General features: G+C 36.0%; 1 protein-coding gene across 1 annotated transcript; it reads right to left on the minus strand.

Annotated features, from left to right (window-relative positions):
- Positions 1-760: 760 nt before the first annotated feature.
- LOC148304301 (uncharacterized) lies at positions 761-24,927 on the minus strand. The gene is made up of 30 exons (XM_088268718.1): positions 24,631-24,927; positions 24,253-24,399; positions 23,606-23,741; positions 22,557-22,748; positions 21,963-22,101; positions 20,880-20,975; positions 19,107-19,210; positions 17,679-17,861; positions 16,796-16,931; positions 16,518-16,697; positions 16,331-16,411; positions 16,068-16,215; positions 15,300-15,439; positions 14,812-14,965; positions 14,261-14,440; positions 13,326-13,495; positions 12,956-13,127; positions 12,438-12,613; positions 11,659-11,878; positions 11,424-11,555; positions 10,381-10,491; positions 9,578-9,699; positions 8,557-8,742; positions 7,682-7,786; positions 5,645-6,909; positions 4,724-4,912; positions 3,071-3,269; positions 2,366-2,469; positions 1,418-1,591; positions 761-912 (listed from the first exon to the last, which is right to left on the minus strand). The coding sequence occupies exons 1-30, from the start codon at positions 24,749-24,751 to the stop codon at positions 816-818; spliced, it is 5,559 nt and encodes a 1,852-aa protein (XP_088124844.1). The 5' UTR covers positions 24,752-24,927; the 3' UTR covers positions 761-815.
- Positions 24,928-26,548: the final 1,621 nt, after the last annotated feature.

Here is a 26,548-nt window from a genome sequence, read left to right on the forward strand (position 1 = left end):
TTGCGGATTATTCCTTTATCAACAAACAAAAAAAACTGTCATGAAGTTAACGATCAATATATACTGCGCTATACATTACAATTTGGTTAAGAGGGATAAGTGCAGCTTGAAGATACTCCATTACTTATATATATTTACAACACAATTAAAATACTAGGTCTAGTAAAGGATAGTTAATTAAAATGACAGTGAAAACGTGATTGCGATGCAAATTTACCACATATAAGGGACACTGAAAAATACTGGTGCAAGAATCTAATGAATATGATAAAAATGTTCTACTAATAAAACCATCAAATTTTTATTATTACGATTATGGGAATGTTTTTAAATAGTTTATTTTATTTTAGTTTATATTATTTTTTATTTACATTATTAAAAAAAAAATCAAAAAGTTAAAAGGAAATATTGAAAGGCCTTGTTTAATGGTAAAAAACAGGTTGTCAAAAATTCAGGAGGAAAAAGTGAGGACTCGTTTAAAACAAAAAAATAATAACATCTTCTGAAAGTCTTTGAATCTTGATTATAAATAAAGTGAATTCAATATGATTATTATTATGCTTTAAATGTATTTTATCGTTACTATTTTTGTGTACATTGTACACAAAAAACAACATGACAAAAAAAATAACACGAGAACTTTGATTCAATTCTCAATTGAATCAAAGTTCTCGTGCTTGAGAGTCAAATATACTTACCGTCACAGTACAGAGTTGGGGTAAGGTTCAGTTAGATACAATAAAAGTGTTAATTTTGCTTTTCATAAAATTGATTTTATTTTACACATTTTTTTAAAGACACAATAATTATAATTTTTATGCTACACTGCTGTTCTTCTTGATTGTCATATAAACCTTGAATAGCTTGACTTCAGTTGCACACTGGCTCATCTCGTTTATCATTGAGAGATACCTGAAGAAAAAATCAATATAGTATTTTAAAGGTTTATTTGTAAACGTATTTAAAAAAAATCGTTCATTTGGTGCAACAATGACGTATTACACTTTGTTTTAAAAACAAGTTAAATATGTCAAAATGTGCCGAAAGACTATTTATCGGGAGAAACATCGACAGAATTGATTTTATGGTAAAATGTTGCAAGAGGTGCGAGTGTCATTGTAGAATTGAGGTAAATGGCGCAAAAATGAGTAAAATATTTCTAAAAGTGTAATTACGCCATTGGTGCACCAAATGAGCTAAATGTAGTTTATTCCACCATGCTACGAAGAGGAATTGAGAGGCTTATTGTGTCGAGAGACTCCTACCTGGTAGAGTAATACAACACTAACAACTCGTCATAATGTCACAAAGGCCATGAGTAATATGGAATTATGACTTTAGACACAATGAGCAAACTTGTCAATCCTACAGATTACATTTAGAGACCTAATTCAACGAGTGTTCTGTATTCACCTACCCAATGGCCAGATTTTCTGGTTTATTGTACATGAGGACGTGTTCTTTGGGCCAGTTGGTGGCCAGATACTGCTTGTTGGAGGCGCCTGACTTAAACACGGCGCAACATCCGTGCACTCCCGTGTAGAGGATTCCCAAAGGGTCACGGCTCGCAAAGAATGCCTCCAGCGCCAATCTAAATACAAAGTCAATTAAAACTTGCATACTTAGCCTCTGAAATCACTTGAAACTCAACTTGATCCCTCAATGATAAGTCATTTAACTCTTACCACTCTGTAGGCCAGACATTCTGGCCCGTATGAATCTAGTAGGCAGCTCCGTGGGCCACAATGTCTGGGCCGGCGCAGGTATAACTTTAATCACTGATTTCTCTATCATCCACGTATATTCTACCAAAAAATATTTCAGATAAATACAGTTAATTTTAATTAACATGGTCATATGAATTGCCAGACGGAGTGTCCCAAAATTAGGGAACCAAAATATTTATTTCAATGGTAGAAAAACGTGGCATTTTTTTGATCAGAGTAGCTGATCAGTTATGAGAAAAAATGGTCAGAGTGGAAAGAGTTAATATGACAAAAATATCTACAGAATCATTTTATTGAAATAAAGCAAACATTTTTTCAGAAATTTATTTTAGCTCTGTTTCATGTTTGATTTGAATACATTTTTTGTTTATATAAATGTTTTTTACATAAGCACAATGAAAATATAAATTATAAATGGAATATTATTTTTTTACGTGATACCACCCGAAAAGTACAAGACTTCTCATATTAAGGGAATGAGTTTACTTACAATTGATTATATATTAAAAATTTAAGGTATAAATTAAAAGATTTATCTATAATAAAAGAAAATACAATATTAAAAAATATGGATAATATTGTGAACTGTAATAATAAAATCTGGAAAAAGGTCACAGGGATTTACAAATTTTTATTACCTTAATTTCTCTAATACGTCTTCGCATGTATCAATGTTTTGACTGAATATTTCTTCTATCTGAAAGTGGACGTACTTCTTTTCCAGGAGGAAGTCGTTTATAACCTTTAAATGAAAACAATCTTCAATTATCATTCTGTAAATTATTATTTAAATTATTTTGTAAATATAATATAACCTAAAGGAATACATTAGTTTATAATTGTCAGTCCGAGTACCTAAATTATTGAGGCCATTCACCCTTCCTTACCTACTACTCTTCGATTTTCTTTCCCACATAACAGTATTGTCCTTCACCCCGAGCTCTTTCGCTTACATTATCTGAATCCCATAAAATATATTCCACACCTATATTCATCATTCTAGATATATTGCTTTCATTTGTGTAATTAACAATCAAGATAATACTGCATAGCTCCAATGTAGTGACCTTCCCATCATTTGGTCAAAAGATAAAAATTTTATTGCAAAAAAATTGTTTTACTATAAATAAATAATCATAACATAATAAATGATTGTAAAGAATAACCTGTAAAGTCTCTATTTTAGATCAGCAGAATCGAACCTGCGACACCAATTTCTCAGTTCAGTATCTACCTAACTATGCTAGAGTTATAAGACGGTGTTATATAAGTGGTGATTTCTTTTAAGAATGCGCCTTGCCTATAATTTTTATTTTAGATTGAAAATGCACTTTTATATTCACCTGGGTAGGATGGAGCGTTCCCTTCTTAGCTATGAAATCGCATCCGAGTTTCTTTTCCGAAGCAAATCGGATCTCATTACTGATAGCCGCAATGTCTTCAAGGGCTGCACTGCTCCACAAGCTGATGTCGAGGAGTTGCCGCATTACCGTGGCCACGATAGCCCAGCAGATAGAATCCCTGACTGCGGTCAACTTGCACCTAAATGTCAAATGAATTTAGTTAAAGTGCCAGAGAGTTGTCTGGTATATCGTGAGTGTACTGGCACAAAACGTTAACTCGAAAATATGCGATTTCGACTTAATGGTGCATACTATAAAGTTTTCAACGTTCTACAAACTGGCAAAATACACTTAGTAGTTGTTATATTTGTGGTTTTAAAAGTAAATTCAAGTTTAAGTTTAATAGTGGGTATTTTATTCAGGCTTTAAATAACGGGGATTATAGGTTTAATGTGTTTTTGCCAGTATACCCACGATATTATATCTGATTTTTACACTATGTGTCCCTGGGATTTTGACAGCACGTAAGTCTGCTGACCATTCATCATCTGTACTCAGTGTAACTTATTTGGAATTATGAACTTACTTAGGTTGGCAAATGATATGGCATGGGACAAGATTATTTGGATTTAGCTTGCGGAGACCATTTACCTAGATCAATGATACTCAACCTTTTTTTTCTTCGGTCCGCATACATATATTTGTAAAGCTACGCGGGCCGCAACACTATACTGGTATGACAAAAATATCATGAAACCCACCACCCCCGTTTTTTTGGAAAACCATTTGATATTTATAAAAATATGACCAAAACAGAATAATAATATTTGTCGCATATTTGTCTGTCAAATGTTTGTTTTTTGGGAATAAATCTAGCAAGTGCAGTAGCAACACTCTTATACCAGATCTGATGTTGACACGACAACGACCATCCTCTTCGGGTTTCCATGTCTGTACGTCAAAGTTGAAATAAATCTCAAGATATACGATTCTATATTTATAGAATGCCAGATTTTGTAAATCATGTTCCTGATAATAAATGTGTTGGGGGCCGCACAAAAAAGCTTGGCGGGCCGCAGGTTGAGTATGGCTGACCTAGATAGTAGATTTAGAACTAGATAGTACCTTGATATTTACAAATTTTGAGTTATTTGAAATTAGATTGTGGAGACCATATGACATTTACGCACTTGACATTTACAAAACATGAGTAATCTTCACATTATCACCGTATCATAAAATTGAATCGCACATAAAATTTATTTTTAATATAATCAATAAGAATTGATTGTCTATATTTTTGACAGTATAAAATTTTACAGAACCAAACATAATCTACGCACCACATGAAATTTTGCCTACCATCTCATACAAATATGGAAGTATTATTCTATTGAGATCCTGTTAAAATAACAAAATATTGTTCAAATATTTGTATATTTTCGCAAGATTTGATTCTTCTTCCCTTTCAGAAGGCTTCGGAAATCTGTTAGACAGAGTATTATTAAGTAGCTCGAACGCAAAACCAGCTCTATTTTTGTGGCCAGCTCTGTTTTCATTCAATAAACTCTGTAAGTCCTCCTAACCTCCTCCACATCTACCTCTTCTGTGATTCAATTTCCTGGAAATGTATGTGCCATTGGATGCAGTTACCTGCAACCTCTGTCTCTGCCCACCAGGTAGGAGCGGCCTTGTCCGGCGTGCACGTAGGCCGTGGCTGCGCCTTCTGCACGGCGACACGACGGCACGGGTGCCCCTGGTCGGTCTGGGCAGTGCGGGCTTGCTGCGCGCTCCTCCGCAGTCTTGCGGCGCCACGACGCCTTCACACCACTAATCGTAAACCTATAAACAGACATAAACGCTAGAGTACAAGGCGAATTCTCATTTATAGTAGGAATAACCCACAAAGCCTCTTTATTATAGGAATGTCTGCAAGTAAGAGAAAAAACTCAATTTCCTATCAAATAACAGTTGCAAGTGTCCAACGGGGTTTATCTTTACTTGTACCTTTAACTAGAGTCACAGACTGCTGATGCAGTTCAGGTAATAGGTGTTTTAAATTTCATTGTAGTGGTGTCACATTTTGTCACAGGTTTGTTAAGAAACTGACCTTAAGATTGTGGTAAAAAAATCACTTAGACAATTGAAATCACACAATCTTTCTCAAATTCACTATACAATTGACATTAACGAACCCAAGACCATGTCACGGCGAATCAAAATTGAAAATGCACATGATAAATACAATATCTTCACACAACTAGAAACTTGCAACAAATTCACAGTCTTCAAAAAACTTCTACAAAACCTACACTTTTCTCACTATCAAAATGGATGGGTGATATTAGGTAACTGTTTTCATACTAGAAATAGGACTTGCTGAAGACTCTGAAAGAAGCCGAAAAGAAGGGCTCCGAAAAGCGGACCTTAAAAGATGGGAACGGGAACTAATATGACTAAGCATATAAACCGCTGGAGAGCTTACGATGAGACTAAACCCACCCTGGGATTTAGCATCGAAAGGATAATTGTTTCATTTAAATATTTGAGGATTATATTAAGAAAATGTATTACCTGTTTGATCCTGGTCCCGTTTCAAGGGTATTTGTCACAAAAAAGTCAGCCAAAGCTTGAGTGTTATCAAATGCCACGAGCGAGGGTTTACCATACCCCATGTGTAACTTCTCCGAACAATAACCGTGCGGATCCCACATGAAAATAATGCACTTATCTTTCTCAAAATGTATCTGGGACTGGGAGACATCAGCCAATCTATCATCATCTTCAATGTTTTCTTCTACACCTTGAATAAGATGCTCCATCACCGATTGTATAGAGCTGGAGATGGATAAGATCTCCATGACTGATTCTTCTTTAATTTCTTCAACATCGATATCTTGGAGATCTTGCATATCGTCTATTGCACTGACTTCTCCGGCTTCTACAATTTCTGTATCTTCTCCTTTCACAACGTCCTCTTTAATTTCTTCTTCTCCTGTTGCCTCGGTATAGGACTTGACTTCTGTTTGGGACTTATCCTTCGTAGCACTTACGCTGGGTTCCGACTTTGGTACATCACTATTTGATTCTGAAGACTTAACGAGAGATCTACTCTCGTGGCTCTTTGTCTTTTTAACTTCCACTTCTTCAGCCTGCTCTTCCGGTTGATGCCCATCACCGGCGGTTAATTGAGTCTTAGACGGAGTGGTGGACTTCGTTTTTTCCATCTTTCTTTCTCTGGGCATGTCTGTTGGTTCTTTTTTTACTTCTGCAGGAGGCGCCGGTTCTTCCTTACCTTTTCCTTTCTTATCACCTTTTCCTTTTTTATCCTTCTTTCCTTTCTTTTCTTTACCTTTCTTTCCACCTTTACCTTTACCTTTTGGCAGCTCCGGAGGAGCATACACTATCTCCGCGGCTTTGATTACGTCAATCATCACCACATCATTCGGAGCTACATCGAATTCGTCAGGATAAAACCTTTCTTGTGACTTAACCAACAGAACTTCTTCCTTTGTGGATATTTTTTCTTCCTCTATTTGTTCCTGGCCAAATTCTTCATCATCTTCCCCGCCACTCTCATCTTCTGGTTTGATTTCTATTATGCCATTCCCTTCGAGTGGCTCATCACCCAGAACCACAACAGAAGAGATAACACCTTCAATGAGTTTCCTAGCTTCTTCTTTTCTCTGCCTTTTAAGTTCTTCTTTCTGTTCCTGTTCAAACTTTCTGAATTCTATCATTTTTTTCTCATATCTATATTTGCTGTAGTGTTCTTCATCCATCAACCAAACACTCACAATATAATTCCTGGAAGCCAGTATACCATGTGCCCACCCATCCTGTAAAGTAAACAGACATTAATTAAATTTAGCCTCTATAGACTGTCCAGACTGAATAAGAGCAAATGTTTTAGTATCCTATTCTTAAGCTACGGGATACTGCCTAACAACAATGATTTGATCAAAATGTTTTTAATAGTTTAATTTTTGGGTGTATTGTTTTCCCAACTGTATAATATATGTATTACTTAATCATTTTATTTATCGCAATTTTCAGCTGCAAATTGTTGTTTATCAATCATAAAAACATATTATTTTACCATATTTTTTATGAATTCTAATGACGTAACTTATAGCTTGTGTGCATTTTGGGAGAGATATGAGTATTGAGACCTTTTATAAAATTTTGTTCCTGGGGTGGAATTACAGTGAAATGATAATATCAAATTGACTTCTACATTGTAGCATATGCGTCAACCAGTTTTAAAATACTTAAGACGTTAGAGTGACTAAGAAATAAAATATCACATTATCTGTACTATGTAGTTGAAGTGGACATAATATTTTCACTACAATTTCAGCCCTGAGACATTGGAAGACACATAGTGTCGATAGCTGATCTAAATACACAGTGCTGACTTTTGGCTCCTTGGCTCCTGGCACCCTCAACCTGATTGTTTTCAGGCGTCCCAAAAGATCAAACTTTATTCTGAATAAATTTTAGATGGAGCGCCATTCATTGAATAACTGTAACCTCCCGAAAGATTGGTACTGTAAATAAAAAGGGTTTTCCGAATCATGACAATTTTATTGAAAAGTAAATAATTCTTACTTCCCCAAAGAAAGCGTTGAGTGCATTATGCACACTCATAACATCTTCATCATCCTTAGCACGGATGTCTCCTATATGAAGATCTGTCTTGATGTCAAGATTAACCTGTAAAAAAAATATATAATAATTTATTCCTCACTAACAAATCAACAAAAAAATGACAATGTGAAGCAGTGTTTATCTATCAAAAGGCATTGGAACGACATGGTGTTAACCTGGTCGTTAATTATTATTTGAAGGCAAAGTGATATGTTCTGCGCTCCATAGTGTACATGATTATAGGAGTGGAATAAATTTGATGGAATATTTTAAATGTATGCTAAGGAACTCTGTATACCTACAGGAAAAAAGGCCAAACAATTGGAAAATCATTTTATCATCAGAGTTGCATATTCCTACTAGTTCAAACTTGTGTAAGTTGTATACTACTAATTGTCCACTCCTGTAGTGTACTGGACAGTAAGTGGTATTTAGCACTTTAGGGTACTGGGATTCCAAAAATGTTATTTTTTACAATAATATTTATTCAATATACTTATCCTGGACAGGTACCTGAAGCGCGGGACTGATCACCTAGCCCTTTTGTAATTGATGATCAGGTGAACAACATTTCAATCTGATGCGGTGCTCTATATACCATCCAGGTGTGGATAGGAGTTTAAGAAAATTAAAAAAAAATAAGAGTTTTCTTATACTATGTATGTATTTGTCATAGTAGTGTGCACTACCATGACAATGACATACTACAAACAAAATTGACTCAGCAATTAGTTTCTTGGTGCATAGATGTCCCGAAAAGTATTTTACTGTGTTTTTGCAGAGTTTTTTGTATAAACATACTGAAGCGTTTGGTAATACGAATTTTGTTTTTATACCTTAAAGTCAGATATGAAAAAGTTGGTGGCTACAGTCAAAGGTTTCCTTTTTTCACACTCTCCTGGTATCTTGGTAAAGAACAGCTGCTCTCCGTATTGTAATACAATGTCTAGCATCTCCGAGTCCCAGTGATAACTCGGTTCAATAGTGTCCGTCACTATGCCAATCACGGCGCTGGCAAAGTCCTGAATACAACAAATAGAGAATTATAACAGAAAATAAATTAATGTAAAAATCACGAGACAATCAAATCAAATCAAATAAATTTATTCAATAATTAATACTTGTATATCCATAACAAACTTACATTCAAGGTGTATATATTAAAACCATAAATAACAAAGTAAGTAAAAAGACTTTTTAAAGTTGTAGAAGAATCCTGCTTCGGAATGCCTCCTCAGACACAATCTGATGGATCGTAACAACCTTTATGGATAAAATCAAGATCCTTTCAGGAAATACAATAAAAGACAGTATCTGAAACACAATTATGTCCAACATATGGGGAAGAGAAAGAAGAAGAAATAGGCACCCATACAAGGAAAGAATGGGCGTTGAAAGACGTGAAATCCGTGATGCATCTCCAACTATCTGGCTGCTGTCTTCCCGGACAACCTGCCAAAAGGTATAAGGATAACTTGAGTCTACTGGCAGGAGATGCCACTGTCAGAAGATGACAGATCAACTGTGGAGGTTCTCACCAAAAAATTACATTTCCAATATTGCATAAAAAATCATTTAAATGCAAATTTGTTCTATTTACTGTATTTTATCGAAATCTTAATTAAAGTTGCGACAAAACGTAACCAATACTGTGTTAAACCAAAATAAAATCATTAAATCGTATCAAAGTTTATCAATTTTACAAGCTAGAATTCCTGATTACTTAAAATCATTTATAATGGAAATGTAACATTTTGGTGAGGACCTCTACAACTGGTCTAAACCAAGAAGAAGAATACAGTACAGTCTACTATACTATTTTTAAGAGGTAAAAAATATTATAATAGCATTTTTTACCAATTCCTTTCTGTCATTTTTTTTTACAGGGCTTCGGCTAGTGTCCGTGTCGCCAACAAGAGCCCACAGGCCTTGTTCAATCACCTTCATATTCTTGCCTAAACTAGGCAGTATTGGACTTTCTGAAATGAATTAATAAATTTAATAACACTCTGATACTTAATGGAACTGGGATTACAATAGTGTTATTTATTAATTTAACTTTAAATATTATGGAGCAACTGGTGTAGATAAGCATAAAAATGAAAAAGAGGCATTTCCGAGTATGTGAAATAATTTGGAAAGAATCTTATATACCATACATGAATAAATGTTTCAGTTTTGGAATTACAGCAAAATGGTAGGCTACGACTTCATATCTGGATTTTTTTTTAATTTTGTAATTTTTTTTAACAAAAATACTTATTTTACACCATTTCTATGAGCCTAAGCGGCTCATTATTAGAAATAGGTATCAAATTATGGTAGAGTGGGATCGAACCGAGAAACTCTGATTCAAGAGTCCGCGACACTAGCCACGGGACCACAACCCGACACTGGTTGTTGATCAATATTGTGGGAAAGTTTAAAATACAGAACAGAAAATAAGGGAATACCTATCTTTTACCAACTGGAAAACAAATAAAATTTATCTACATTTCGAAGTTAAAAGTCCCAGGCCAGTTCTAATTACCTAACGTAAGAATTTCAACAACAGATGAAATCATTGTATTGTGTAGCATTCCTGTCACATGGCATAAATATGCATGTTTCACAAGTTACAATAATATAGTTGTTCAATTATTGGTGGAAATATGATGTACCTTCAATGATCGGTGGGGCTGGACTACAAAGAATACTACCAGCAACCGTATTAACTTTCAGAGGGTACACTGTCAATCTCCCTTCGGTGAATCCATATGGTAAAACAGTTCCTGAGACAGAAAAAATATTTTTAGTTATTGAAAATACAATCAGAGCACTGAAAACAAATGTATTAAACTTTCGTGGGCTTTTAGATTTTCTTCTTCTCCTTCTACTTGGTGTAGGCCTTGTGGCCTGTTTATAATAGGGATTAGCCTCCTGCGATGTTGATTTCCAGCTATCAATCCATCTCTTTGGTGGTCTGCCCAGGAGCTGTCTACCTTGGGATTGGCTGTGCAGTGCAATGTGGTGGAATCTGAATGGTTCCATTCTCCTCGCATGCCATCGTCTTCTTCATTGTCTTCCCCACCTAAAGACGTCTTGGATCTTACACATTTCTCTTATCCCGATATTCCTTATTCCATCTCATAGACTCTTGCCAGATATGCTCCTTAAAATCTTCAGTTTATTATTCTAGTCACATAGTCAGAGCCGGGATGAAGATTTCAAGTCATCCAAATGATTATTTTTTCCAACAAATTTTTAAAAGAGGAAAAGATTTTAATTTTACAAAATAACTTTATCGACAAAAAAGTAACTGCGTACTCGGGAGCTCGAGCCTCTTTCAAACATTAAGGTTTTTTCAAAATTCACAAAATATTCTAAATAAGATTTACGCACTTCATTGCTGCAATTTATAACCCTTATCCGCAACTAATGGTGCATAGGGCACTGCATCAAATTGACGCAGTGTTATCTTGATCATTACTTTCATGAAGGCAAGGTGATCACTCTTCCGCTTCAGGAACCAGCCCAGAGTAATATTAAATAAATATTACAGTGTTAAAACACTAATATTTATTTTCCCCCACCCCCCCTTGGGAATCGAACCCGGGACCTCCAGCACGGTAGCTAAACACGCTGACCATTACACCACGGAGGCGGACAATACTAAATTGCTGCAATAGTAAACATAAGTTATTATTCTTCCTCAAGCACTTACCGATATGTCTAGCTAGAATATGAAGCGCCGGATAGAGAAACACGCACACGGTCCCCTTGCAAGCCCCTTTAGCAAGATTCACTTCTGGTGGCTTACAGGCGACATTCGGGTTCTCGGCTGGTATTGTTGCAACTGAAAAATGTCTTCCATAAATTGGACCGATCGGCACTTAAGCTGTAAGAATCCATATGGGAAGCTGACAGCTGAGGCACTGAAAATGAAAAGAAGTACCTACCGATCTGTGGCGGGGGAACGGGCTGCGGCGGCGGCAGGTTGGCCACGGGGTGCAGCAGCGCCACGGGGCCGCCGGGCCAGGCGCGCCACACACACAGGCACAGCGAGCGGTCCACCGCTAGTAACAGCTGCTGGCAGTGGCGCCACTGGAACGTGCGCTCCAGGAAGTGTCCTAGAGATGTAGCGTCATACTTCAAGGGGGTGCGATTCTCCGTACATTTCTGCAGAGCCAAAACACACAAGAGTATAACAAGAAAATTCGGCCACGGGGTGCATTAATTAATATAATATTTAGCTTGTTTCAATGTAATGAGATATGCATCTTTTATAGGTATATTCCATAAAAGTCGGTAACAATTATTTTTTATACAATAAAATGTAATTATGTTGTCAATTTAACTATGAATTTTCCCAATTAAAATATTAAAACTTGATATTAGTGATCAAATATTAATGAAGATTATTTTTTTATTTATTTCTAATATTCAAATATTTTTAACGATAGTAAAAAAACCAATTCTCAATCGGGCAAACTAATGTACAAACAAAGTGTAAAAAATATGTTATTCAAAGTTTCTACTAAATTTCAATAAACAAAACAAAAGCACGAGGATTACAGAGTGACGGTAATTTATTAGAATAATTATGAATCGGGCTAATCCTTTTTATATCAAGCTTTTGGTGCATTGACAAATTAAATAGCATTTGTGATTACACCTATTACAGTTACTCTTCGGTATGGAAGATGTATGTGTATAATTATAAGAACATTTTATTTACCTTTTCAAAGTCATAATTGGCCTCTTTGTCAAATACAATAAACTTTTTGGGGCCAAATGAAACAGAAAAGGGGTGGATCCCAAATGTGACATCATCGTCTTTGAGAAAGTCTCCTAAAGTCGTGTCAAACTTGCCAAACTTACTTCTCAGACGTCTACTGAACTCTGCACCACACTCTGAAATTTATTTTAATTGTTAAAACAGCCAATCTCTGATTATCTAGAAAAATCAATATTGTTGGGTGATACCACAGGTCTGTCATTTTTGAAAGCCCCGAGGATGGTGCAGGACCATCTCTACCTTGGATGGTAATATCTTCTATTAAAAATAGAAAAGACCACCATCTTCAGTAATGAGGATATAGGTTACAAGAAAAGAGATAAGGAAAGACATGTCATTGGCAGAAGAAAACTATCCTAGTTTAGGAATGTGCGTGACTTTACTGGGATCGGTCGATTCGCAGTAATGATCCAGGGTTCAAAAAGCAAAACTCGGAATGAAAGAATATAGTCTCTCACCTATCAAGGAGCTAAGATGGTGTCCGGTCATTTTGTTTGGACCTAGAAGGGTTGAAGCGCAGCCGAACATGACAGCTGCAGGAAGAGAACACTCATTGAAGTTGCGAGCGCACTCCCAAGACCTCAAAATTGCAACCTGACCCTCCTTGTTCTCTATCCAAGCAAATTCACCCTTGAAAAAATCAAACAAGAAAACAGATTAATCTTTTTAGTAGGTGACTGCAGATACTGAAAGCAATTTTTTGAAAGCTTAGTTTTTAAAAAGAAAATTGCTGATCTGATAGACATCACCGGCAGAGTTTAATGGATGCCTATGCCCAATGGTGAGCACTAAATACCTCTTAAAGTTAAAGTATGTTCTTCCATTTACCTCCAGTGTAAGATCCACGAGACCAGTACTTTTGTTGATTTTCAGAAGTTGAATGTTTATAGCGCTGATACTAAAGGAATCATCATTTGATAAGGGAAGATCACTTTCCACATATTGAGATAGGGCCATCTCATTTACAAGGCGTACAAGGTAAAATGTACCAGCTATGCCTGAGAAAATAAGATAATAAAGTATATGGTTGAATCTAATGTCACTTATTAAAGTATCCATTAATTTCTATCGGCTGCCAGCTCCTTTGCATCCTCCCAAGTCAGTCCCGCGTCCCGAAGCTCTGACGATAACTGCCGACGAATTGTCAGCAGTGGTCATTCTGGGCGGCGCAAACCTAGTGCCTTGTAAAAGAGGCAAGCTTGATTAAGGCTCTCGGGAGGCATGCGGAGTACATGGCCAAGCCAACTGAGTCGCCTTTTCTTGACGACAGTTGTGATTAAGTACCAATTACATAAACTTTTATATTTTTTCATAATGATTGTTTTTTTTCTTCAGTTTTAGGATTGAAGTATATCCTCCAGTATATCAGGGATCTGGCCAGAAGAACTGAGAGCTTGTAGTGGGCAGCATAGAGTCGCAGTGTGCCTATTTGCTGGAGTGACTAAGTCAGGAGTGGAACAGGTTTTATTTTGGCGGGGGTTTGTGGAACTGCAGAACTGCAGACTGCCAGAAGATATAGAAAGACATTGTAAAAACAGTCCACGAGGGCCACAAATCTCTTTAATGAGGAAGTGAATAAAAAATATACGCACCTGCCATATTATTTCACAAACCGCAGAAAATATATTGTTTTACTTGATTTTTTTTAAAAATAAAAATGTGTTATCTATCTTAAAACTATATTTATACAAATTTCATTGTTAATGCGGAATTAATTGATTTGAATTAAAAACTGTATGTGCGGTAATTTTTTTTCAACTTACCATTCTGTAATTCGTCCATTTTGTGGTTCAGGCAATAGAAAAAGTTGTCGAAGCTCTTCCAAACCGCCAGGGACTTGCCTCGTGCCGTCAGAATACCGTGGCGGTTATCCTTGAAGAATTTAGTTAGCCCCTTTTCCAGATTGGGTGTCTCACTCTTTTCGGATGGACAGTACATAAGTCCTAAAAAAATCATACACAATAGTGAGGAAATTCTGTTTTATTATTATTTTTTTTTAATTTGTAAATTAAACTAATAAAACAATACTCATTATCCAGAAATTATTACCGAATTTCTGTATTTTTGGATTTGTATAATAAAATATATATTTCATCAACCATATCCATGTTGGTTGAAAATGGCATCTGTTGAAAACTTTGTAAAGTAAATAGCTTTTCCCTTTTCACTAATGGGAAGAATCCAATTTAGACAACAAAAACAATTTTTTAGGTGAATATTTTAGATATTTGCAGTTATGAATGGATGTTAATATCCTTTTTTTGTGTTGTAAAAAATAAATGGTTTGCAAAGTTTTAAATTAATTTTACTTTACCAACAACAGCGTTGTGTATGACCTCTGTTTCTACAAAACCGACATCATCTATGGAAAAGGTTTTTGGTAGATTATGTAGACAAACTTCTCGTTGATTTGCATCATTTATTTGTGATATCATCTCTTCGAACATAGCATGACCTCTGTTTACAATCTGTGAGGAATATCGAATTAGACATACTTTACACATGAAGTGATTATTTAACTCTCTTCATAAAAATCTAAAAAATAAATAATGATGTGAATGTCTATGACCAATTGCATCATTGAGTGTATGCATGGTTTTGGCAAGTTGGTACCAAAAACTATTTTATAAAATATTTGTTTCTCTGTTTTCAGGTCCCAGTACGAAATACTTAGAATCGGGCTAAGTTCTGGATTTAAAATGATACGGTACAGATACTATAGTTTATAACTATGTATCTTGCCAGCTAGACATAAATTGCGAAGATCGGAGTAATGCTCTCTTCTAATGGATTCCAATTTACCTCATCGATGTCTATAGATTCCCATGATGATGATGGAATCCCGTGATCTAAGGAAAGTGCAACAAGACCAACAGCGATGGAAAGACCGGATTTCACTTCTGGATACTTCTGCTCTGTCCCAAAAAGTTTCCTGAAATCATCTGCACTAAAGTTTTTAATACGGAAAACAAAAATAATAAAAATATCTAAAGTTAATGCAGCAATAAAATATCCAAGGGGATTATTGTCTAAAATGAGTAAGTAAGATGTAGAAGGAAATTGTAAAAAAGTCCATATGCTGTAGTATAAAAACTAAAGTAGATACTGCAAACCATATTTTAAAATCATATCAAACTTATGCATGTTTGTTTAACCCTATGTTGTGTGCCCAAAAAATATATGTTTCATGGAATTACTATGTGGTCCAAAAGTGCTCCTGTTTTTGGAAATGGCTTTCATGAAATGAAATGAAAAGATACATTGACATTCTGGGTACATAATGAATTTAACACCAGACCATATGCATCCTAACAGGATTCAACACTGGCAAAAACATCCCGTGACAACCATCACATTTTCACAAGGTTCATTTTTGTCATTTTCTGTGGGAACACTAACTCCTTAATTTCCCTAAATTAGATTCATTTACTTCTTTATTTGAAGCATATTAGAGGGAATATTATTCATTACAAAAGATCTGGTTTATTTATTCAATGAGTGTTGATTATATTAATTTTTAATCAAAATTTCATATAAAAACAACAATATAAATGAATAGCAGTCCATTACCTTCTGTGTCGTCCATGGGCTCTTCCTCAGAATTGACACTGAAGTCGACTCTACTGACACAGATGTCAGCAGCAGATGGCAGTATGTCCCCGAGAGCCGAGGCCAGTAATGACTCCGAATGGAAGCACAACACTCGCGGAGGGGTCGTCTGCAATCCAACAGGGATCATGATACCGTAATAAATTTTGGCATAATGCAATCATATTACTGAAATTAATAATGTCTGTGTGAGTGTATCAAAATCAATTTACTTTTTCACTTACATTATTTTCCAGGCCGTGTGGAATAAAACAGTAATAATTTTCCTTTTCTCTCCATATGGCTATGTCCAATTTTCCAGGATACTAAAAATATTACAAACGATATTTAGGAAAGCGATACATGTTATAAATAATTCCAGATATAAGTAAATTATATGTATCTAGGCAGGTCAGTGCGATGACATCTCACCTGCAGTATGCCTCTTCCGTTGGACGCAAGCAGTGTGGCCACGAGCGCAGGCAGGCCGGGGGCGCGGCCCCACGCCGCAGTGCGCCCGGCCCAGCCGCCCCACTTGCCGCCCTTACACAGACAGCCCCACAACCCCAGCAGAGTGGGCCGCTTTTGGTTGCACGATGCCCGTCGGTAATCCTGACAAACATCACAATCACCAATCAATACATCGCCATGTCGAAACAACGTCAATGCCATGTCTCTGTTACCTACGTGCTGTTGCTGTTTAGGCCTACCAAGTACATTTCGGAACCCAAGAGGACGACTTCATCCATCAGTTCTCTATCCCAAGAGCTTGCTTTTCTGGAATCTATCCTCTTCAGTACAAGAATCGCTACAGAAAGTGCCTGGGATCCCCAACATTCTTTATAACTATAAAACAATAAAACAAACAATAAAATGTTCAGATATTTACTAACTACAAAAATTATCTACTTAAGTATTAAGTTCCCACAACAGCAGAATTTTGGATGATATTTTAGATCAGGGGTTCCCAATCTTTTTCAGCCCGCGGTGCCCTTACAAGTTTAATATTTTGTCATGGCGCCCTACTTTAGTAAGCTATTTGGAAAAGACAATGTGACTGTATTTGCATATACATATATTATAGTCGAAAGGAATAGGTAGGTACCTACAATAATAGTAGTAGGGTAAAAAGATGCTAGCTCTAAAAGAAGAAATTGTTGGTTTAAAGGTACCCGAGAATATTTGTGGTTTCGGATAATGACAGAGGATCGACTCACGGCGCCTCTCTTTACTTTCTACGGCGCACCAGGGCGCCACGGCGCACACTTTGGGAACCCCTGTTTTAGAAAATAGAAAATATTTAAGAGATCCTTTAAACATGCAAATGTTTCGTGAATATTCATGGCAGGCTATTCAGTTTATCTACAGTTCTAGGTGCCAAGGATATCCTCAATAACTTATGTTTGGTTACTTTGTCGGCATTTACACCGTGACATCATACAATACAAGTTAAGACAATAGATATTCATTTGTAATTTATGTAAGTATATATATTTCTTAACAAATCCATTAAATATAACTATGAAGCTACTCGTAATTCCTTTTAATAGAGGATCCGCTTTTTCACTTTGCATAAAATTTGCCGCATCTTACTATATCAGGCTCTTGCTAGCTTCCAACACCAGACAGCCCTGACCTCCGCTCCGGGAGTAGTGCGCGTGCTCTTCCTCGCACTCCTCACCCAAGTCCTGAGGGTCCGGACAGCCCGAAAGTCCTCTCTGCAGGAATACTTGCCCCTTCAACTCCACCCCGTCACCCTGGCGACAGCGACACGCCCTGTAAAGAGAGATTATGTCAAAAACATGCCCCTACCCATCAATTACAGTATCAACTATCAAATTGGTCAGGAAAACCCCTTCAATTGTGTCTTTTTAAAATATATATGTGGTTAATTCGTATAAGCAGAAGTGCAAAAGTTGTTATTCATACTTTCCAACTAAAAAAACTAGTTGAAAATATGTTTTTTTCATATGCCCATTGACAGGCATCGCAGGGTTTATATATAGGGTCCGCCATCTAAAGTTTTTTTTTTCAACTAGTGCTTATTTCGTGAATGGTAACACTTAGCTCATGTCTGATTTGACAGATAATTAGTTTTATCCTTCCGCTGAGCGAATATGGTTGTGTATACGCTTGAACAACGCTGGGAAATATTGCGACATTACTTTGAAAATCATGGTAATGTTGCAGAATGTGTGCGAAAATTGCGTACGGTTTTTGGAAGAAGAGAAGCACCGTCAGCTCCGTATGTTCGTTATCTTGTGAAAAAAGTGAAAGAAACTGGCATCCTCATCGATAAACCAAAGCGTGAAAAGCCAAAAACAGTGCGTACACCCGAGAATATCGATGTTGTGGCAGAAAGTGTGCGTGAAGCGCCATCAACATCAATTCACCGTCGTTCTCAACAATTGAACATTTCGGAGACATCATTGAGACGAATTTTGCATAAAGACCTTGGTATGACGCCATACAAAGTCCAATTGGTTCAGGAGTTGAAGCCAACTGACCATCCAATGCGTTTTCGCTTCGCTGAGTGGGCCTGCGATCGACTTACAGAAGATGCCGATTTTGCCAAAAAAATCATCTTTTCGGATGAAGCTCATTTTGATCTTGGCGGGTATGTAAACAAGCAAAATTGTCGTATTTGGGGCACAGAAAACCCGCACGCATACATTGAAAAGCCGGTACACCCAAAACGAGTCACTGTTTGGTGCGGATTTTGGTCCAGAGGCATAATTGGGCCATTTTTCTTTGAAAATGAGCAAGGAGTGGCCGTTACAGTCAATGGCGATCGTTATCGGGCCATGTTGAACGGATTTTTGTTCACAAAAATTGAAGAGGAGGATATTGGCAACATTTGGTTTCAACAGGACGGCGCTACGTGCCACACAGCCGAAGCTACGAAGTTTTTTTTTTATAGCATTTTCAAAAAAAAAAAGTTATTTGGCGGACCCTTTACAATAACTAAGCCATGCAAACCGGTTTCAGCCATGAAAATCTTAGAAAATCTAATCGTAATACTTTTCCTGTTTTGTGGGAAATTTCAATGGGTTGAGAAAGAATCCGCTGCCTCTGGGAGCCAAGTTGTTCATGTCAGCATTGGGATCATCCAGAGATGTGGTAAACTGAAATAAAATTAATCTGTTTATTAACAAATTAAGGTTCCCGGAAGATAACAAACAAGGATAAGTTCAAATAATAATAAGTTTTTAGTACATAGGTTAAAATAAATCATTCCTGCGGGAACCCATCAAGAACACTTCATATACTTTTGGAAATTTCCATTTCTATAACAGAACAGATACTGAGTGCTTATAAGAAGCTCCCTTCACGAAAGAGTATGGGTATAATATCCTAAGCTCTACCCGAGAGAGTTTGTTTGAGGTATAATAGTTTAGTAACCAGAAAGAATGTGTATTTTAGTACTGATTTGTATCGGTTGCTGCGCGGTACGATGATAATCCTGAAATTATACCGAATATTGGTTTGTATGTTCTCATCTCCAACCCTTATTCGCACCCAATGGTGCATAGGACAGTGTTTCCTATTGATGCAGTTTTATCTCGATCGTTACTTACATGAAGGCAAGGTGATCTCTCCTGCGATTTAGGGACCAGTCCAGGGTAATATTAAATAAATATTAGAGTGTAATATCACTAATATTTATTTTTACCTCCCCTGGGAATCAAACCTGGGACCTCCAGCACGGTAGCTAAACACGCTAACCATTACACAACGGAAGCGGACAAAAAAGGGGATTTGCATGCACCTGATAGTTACTTGTCAACGTCAGCATAGATTGTTTCACATTCCATAATGCACGACCAATCTGCAGATAATCACGCCCGTTGGAAGAGTTACAGCTATGCTGAACAATATCACGTCGGATATTCATCAGTTCCATGTATTCCAAAGGGTTTTTTAAGCTACATTGGCAAGTCTCTTTAATATATTGAGAATTCTAATAAACACTTTTACTTTGCTTTGTTTATTATGCTTCTGTTCATTTAATTTTTTTTTTTTCTGTTTTTCATTTGTCACATGGACAGTTGATTTTTGTCATTAGTGAAAAAAACTGTTCATTATTAAAAACATTAGTTTCTATGAAGAAAAAAATGTTTTACTTTCTGAAAATGTCAAATACATGCGACATTCGTGATAAAAATTGTGTAAATTGATTGCAGACAGATAGATCGAAGACAAGTAACATGACAGCATAACAGGGCTGGATTTATTATGATTTTCGTTATGTAAGAGATAATAAATCCCGCCTAATGAAACTAAAAACTAACTACTAACTAACTAACCATCACGCCGCTTCCCCGCAGGGGTAGGCAGAGAGAATAGAGCGCCACACCACTCTGTCCTTGCAAACATTCTTCGCCTCTTCCACGTTCATGCATCTCCTCATACATACCCGCCGATTGTTACGACTCCTAACCTGACCACTTTCAAGTATTTGGCATACCTGATCGTGCCATGTTTTTCTCGGTCTTCCTCTGCTTCTTTTCCCACTAACATTCGCCTCATAAATTTGTTTTACCGTTCTTTCCTCACTCATTCGTTCTACATGTCCAAACCATCTCAACACACCTTTCTTAATTTTATCGATAATGCTTATCTCAGCTTTGCATTCCTTCCTTATTTCATTATTCGCACATCTATCATACATCGTTTTGTTACACATTCTTCTGAGAGATCGCATTTATGAAATATAATTATATATTAATGAAACTAAATAAAGTGTAATATACTAATTTTTTTATTGGCGTCGAAAGTTATAATTTAAATCACCTTTTTCCCCCTTTGAAACTGAGCCGCAGCGAGGTAAGCTTCCTTACAGTGGTGATGCATGTATTGGAGTTCAGTGTTATCAGGGAAATTTCTTTCCTGTAATAAAATAAGGAAATATGTATGAGAAATACATTTATTTATGTACTAAAACTATTTACATATACAGTAATTGTGTGTCAATGTGTCCAACCAAAATTATCATTTGTATGCCAATTCTCAACAGTCATAATGACTGATTTTAAGACAACGAAATTCTTTCAAATACATCCATTATCTTTGATTCCTCGGTCAGCTGATACCAGCTGTTATTTTGTTTGTCATCGAAATAGTGAAAATCTTTATTTTTATCAAATATTCATTAGGATTCAAAAAAAGGGTAAATGAATAAAATTAAATGATTGATCATGCATTTACATTTATTCATTTTTACAAATTAACCATGTAATAAAAAAAGTGAAATGTGTAAACATGTTTAAAATTATATATCTTTAAAAGAAAAGTTAATATAATATTTTCAAGACATTTCATAAAATATTACAAAGGTAAGTGGTAAGTATGGATACGAATTATCATTGGAAATTCCATTATTTTTAACGGAGATGATAACCGTGAAACCTCTATCTATCATTTTTTAAGGGATCTTTTGAAATAAGCAATAAATGCGGGAAAACAATGAATGCGGGATTAAGAAATTAATACACAAGGAAATACAAGTAGCAGTAGATACAGATAGTAAAATGGTGGATAGAAATGATCAATGCGATCTAATTATGTATAAAATGAAATCAGGGTAGAAGAAATAAACGGAACATCCGGGAAAACGATTATTCAAGGAACGATAGAAAGAGATTTCAATGTATATAATAAGTTTTTTGACATATAGGTATCAATGACCAGTGATTCACTAGAAAACATTATGATTTTAACTGGATGAGGATAGGATACAAGGAGTGAGGATGGCCATTTATTTATGTATTTTTTCATTGCGAGTTTGAATTTTGAAAGCCATGACATAACAGGGATTAAAAAAATCAATTAATTGTTAAATCACTTTTATAAAATAGACAGAGGGAAGTAATTTACCAAGTACTGCCTATTTTCAATAGTAAACTTAGTCAATGCAAAAATCCTTTTATTTCTTCCTATCCCACAAATGATCTCCAGTACATCATCCAGCATATACTCCAAACAGTTGTATCGGGATACGCACGGGGTGTCTTTTCTAAAATGTAAACAGAAAACAAAGCCATTTATTGGTAAGAGTTGATTGTGTAGCCGACGATGCCACTAGTGGCGAGAGATATAGAAAATAAGAAATAAAAATAGTTTAGGGACCTCGGTATGTGTAAGCAATGTACTACCCCCTAAATAAAGACCGTATGTCACATTCGGGGTGGTTTTTACCCATACCGAGATAGAATAGCATAGTATATCATTACGAGTATGAATGTGTTATAGTAAATTATTATTATAAATGTAAACCCGGCCACTCTGTGGTGACACCACCACCTGGGGTATACAGTATCTTGTAGGGACGCGTGATTGGCCGCGTCTCATACAGATTGTATTAACTAAGTTATCTAAAACTAAAACAGAGCGCCTCCGCCCCAACAATACTAAGCCCTTTATGCCAAACAATACTATTTATTTCAGTATTAATAAACGGATCAAACTTACTTGTAAATAGGAGTGCAATCTCTTGTCCCCTTAGCCGAGCTCTGCGGGTCAAACAGGAAAGAAGATGCAGGCGGCGCACAAGCAGGAGTGCAGGGGACTCCTTTACCGTAGTCACCGCTCCACAGAGCAATGTTGTTTCTTTCCACTGTGAGGATGTAGCTGTCACCAGTTAAGAGCGCAGCCCGAATCACACTGAGGAAATATGAAGTGCATTATTATTGACAAGAGAATTACCACTTGGGCGAACATTCTCTACATATCAGCCTAATATTGTCCAAATATACGCCCAAAATCATAATGATAAGGGACAAAGCACAATTTACAGGAGTAGGTTTTAAAAACATACTGTCATTACAATTGTTTTGAGATGATCGAGTTTTCCATCAAAGAGAAAAATAATTACTGCATTATATTTTTTTGTTATTTGGAACTAAAGATATCTTCTTCCTGGCTACATCCCAGCTTATTGTCCTTGTAGACTGCTGGGGTCAGCGTTCCTCGTCCTCGGGTTATAGGTCTTTCCGTCCTGGATAACGTCACCTAGGCCATGCCTTCGAATCATGTTATCTTTCTGCTTCACCCATGAATTCCTTGGTCTTCCTCTAGATAACTTTCGAGGAAGATCCATTACTTGCCTGGTTAACTACATTTGGAACTTAAGATAAAAAAATTAAATAAAAGCTCAAAATTTAGTATTTATGGCTTATGATGTTTGACTGCCCTCCTTGTATTCTCCCATTCACATTTGCCAAATAGTCATCACTCATTATCTGATGATCTGTACATTCCACATGTCCAAACCACCTTAAAGAACCTTTCGAAATCAGTTTAACAATCCCTAACTCAGCCTTTCAATCCTTTATAATGTCTCAATTTTGAATTTTCTGATTTTTCCACAGATTCGTCTAAGGAAGAGTGCTTGATCTTTTTTGCGTCAGGAGATAAATTTAAATTATGTTTCTTTTGTAATTGACACATTCTTATACGATTTTTAATTTTTTTATTTGGGATTTTTAATTAATTAGTAAAATGGAAATTTTAAAGGTAACCATTTTAATTTGTCTCTTTCATCTTCTATTTCAGGGTCTAGTTTTCCTCGTAGTGCCTCGTCCAGTTTGATGCAGTATTTTGTATCACCGATATAGAAACAGGAAACGATTTCGTCGATACCAACATACTGGCTACCTATATACAAATAATGCAATTATTTAATTTTCACATTTACAAAAATAATAATAACATATATTGTACCATATACATATATACTAGCAATATTACAGAAGCTAATACTAGCCATTTCTGGTATTTTCCTTTTCGTACCTAATATTCCTTCTCTATTTTGCCACCTGCTTTGGAATAACTTCAATTCAATTTAATTCAACAGTTTACCTATACATGCTAATCATGCACTCATATGGTACCAGTACCAACTCTTGCGATAACTGCTTACAATTATCATGGATTTTATAATGGCTGAATTTATTCAAGTCCAAATTAGGTTAATTCCACTTCAAACAGAGATGCAGGTAGAAATTTCAACATGCTGTTGGTACATAATTTCCATATTTTGCGGTAATAACCACAAGTTAAAGCATATGTACTACGTATATTCCTAAACTTATTACATATTGATACAACTTCCAATTCCATACAAAAAGGCAGTGAGTTAGATTTTAAATAATAAAAGTAAGCTTACTTCTAAGACGTAGATACTTGATGCATCTTCTATAGAGAGTTTTACCAAAATCCATGGTATATCTCAGAATTTTTTTGTTCCATCTTGGCATAGGAAAGTCTTTTTGGAGACAGCATGCCACACAGCAAATAGCCGCCGATTGATTGTCTAAAAAATCCAAAATATTACTGTTCTACAGACGTCATCTGGTGTTGCAGCACTATTATGGGTTTTCATGCTCTCTGCATTGTGCGCTTTTGATCTTACATTACTTAACTCATTAAAAAAAAAAATAAAGTCTGTTAGATGTAGTACGAGTAAAAAGGATTGATATTTTAGCGATACAGTTAAGGTGATTGATGTCAACTATTTTACATATTTCATTTTTTTTCTTCTTACGTATAACAGTAGGGGTCGGTGCTTTAAAAGATTGTTTGCAAATGCATGTAGGTGGATCTGTTATGTATTGTGCACATAATGTCATTTTATTTCCATCCACGGGATAAAATCCACGCCACATTTTGTTTTTTTTATTTCACTAATAATTTCACTTTAAACCAAAACACTGAATTAAAAGCCTTTAATTCACATAAAAAGTTTGAAACTAGAAAATTTATTTTAATATGGACATTTTACTACTATACAAGAATTTGAAATACTTTGAAGTACAATAAATTTTATGGAGTAAAAGATTCCTTAAGTACTATTTTTGTTTTTTCTCTTGATATTAAATTTGCAAATAGAATTTATTTTTCTATACTTTTTCAGGTGAATACTGTTTTTATAAATTCAGTGCCTCCTATAATAAATACATACATACTAAAGTATACCCTAAAGGGTACTCAATAATCAAGCTATTATCATTTTTGTTATTATTGGCGAGTAATTAATGTCTGCCTCCGTAGTGTAATGGTCAACACGCACGGCTACCATTCTGGAGGTCCCGGGTTTGATTCCCAGTGTGGAGTCAAATAAATTTAATTATTTTTTTCACTCTAATATATTCAATATTACCTTGGAATGGTACTTGAAGCGGAGGGATTTATTGCAGTATTGTTTTTATATAGGGGTGATCGCTGATTCCATAGGTATTTATTGTTCCGATATAAACATAGAAATTGAAATGATTTATCATCTCAGCGAGACATTTTGGAGTCAAGTCACACACGTAACCCTATTACGAACTGGATTGAAACTAGCATCAAAACACGCCTCCCCCTTCCACACCCACGTTGCGATTAGCATGCCCGAAAATCGAATGGCTGCCGATTTTTGAGCATGCTCATTTTTGGCAAGGTACTTGCATGCATGAAACTACATAGCACTTGCTCAAATATAGCATGCTCATGAGCTTAAATATAGCATGTGTATTTAGACCTTTACTTATTCCATAATCCTTGTATGTATATGCGTAGATTCAAAAGATTACCAACGAACCATTTTTTTTTGGCTAACCGAATTTCGAAAATGAAATAAAAATTAAAATTTAAGAGATTTATTAAAAAATTATGAAAAATTTAAAAAAACTAACTAACTAACCATCACGCCGCTTCCCCGCAGGGGTAGGCAGAGAGAATAGAGCGCCACACCACTCTGTCCTTGCAAACATTCTTCGCCTCTTCCACGTTCATGCATCTCCTCATACATACCCGCCGATTGTTACGACTCCTAACCTGACCACTTTCAAGTATTTGGCATACCTGATCGTGCCATGTTTTTCTCGGTCTTCCTCTGCTTCTTTTCCCGCTAACATTCGCCTCATAAATTTGTTTTACCGTTCTTTCCTCACTCATTCGTTCTACATGTCCAAACCATCTCAACACACCTTTCTTAATTTTATCGATAATGCTTATCTCAGCTTTGCATTCCTTCCTTATTTCACTATTCGCACATCTATCATACATCGTTTTGTTACACATTCTTCTGAGAGATCGCATTTCGACTGCATTCAGTCTAATTTCATCCTTCTTTTGCCAACTCCATGTTTCACTTCCATACATTAGAGTTGGAACCAGGACTCCGTTGTGCACTGCCAGTTTAGCTTCCGCTGATAGGTTTTTATTTGCTATAACTGATTTCAGTGCACCGTTCACTTTGTTCCCAGCATTCACTCTCCTTTCTATATCTTTATCAATCTTTCCATCCCTAGAAAACATACTACCCAAATACACAAAATCATCTACCTGTTCCAGAATCTCTCGGTTTACTAATATTTCACATTCAGATCTGCATTCTTCTCTTTCAAAAACCATAATCTTGGATTTGCTAACATTCATCAATAAGTCACTTTCCTTGCACACATTATACACTTTTGTCA

Source organism: Brachycentrus maculatus, unplaced genomic scaffold (assembly GCF_059751285.1).
Source record: "Brachycentrus maculatus isolate JH-2025_06_01 unplaced genomic scaffold, ASM5975128v1 h1tg000326l, whole genome shotgun sequence".
NCBI lineage: Eukaryota > Metazoa > Arthropoda > Insecta > Trichoptera > Brachycentridae > Brachycentrus > Brachycentrus maculatus.

Coding starts and splice junctions, on each gene's coding strand:
- LOC148304301 (XM_088268718.1), bottom strand. CDS start 24,751: ATGTGGCGTGGATTTTATCCCGTGGATGGAAATAAAATGACATTATGT. Junction 22,749..23,605: donor GAAAGAGACAAATTAAAATG/GTTACCTTTAAA, acceptor ATATTTCCTCAG/TGTGATTCGGGCTGCGCTCT. Junction 2,470..3,070: donor GAACGCTCCATCCTACCCAG/GTGAATATAAAA, acceptor TTTCATTTAAAG/GTTATAAACGACTTCCTCCT.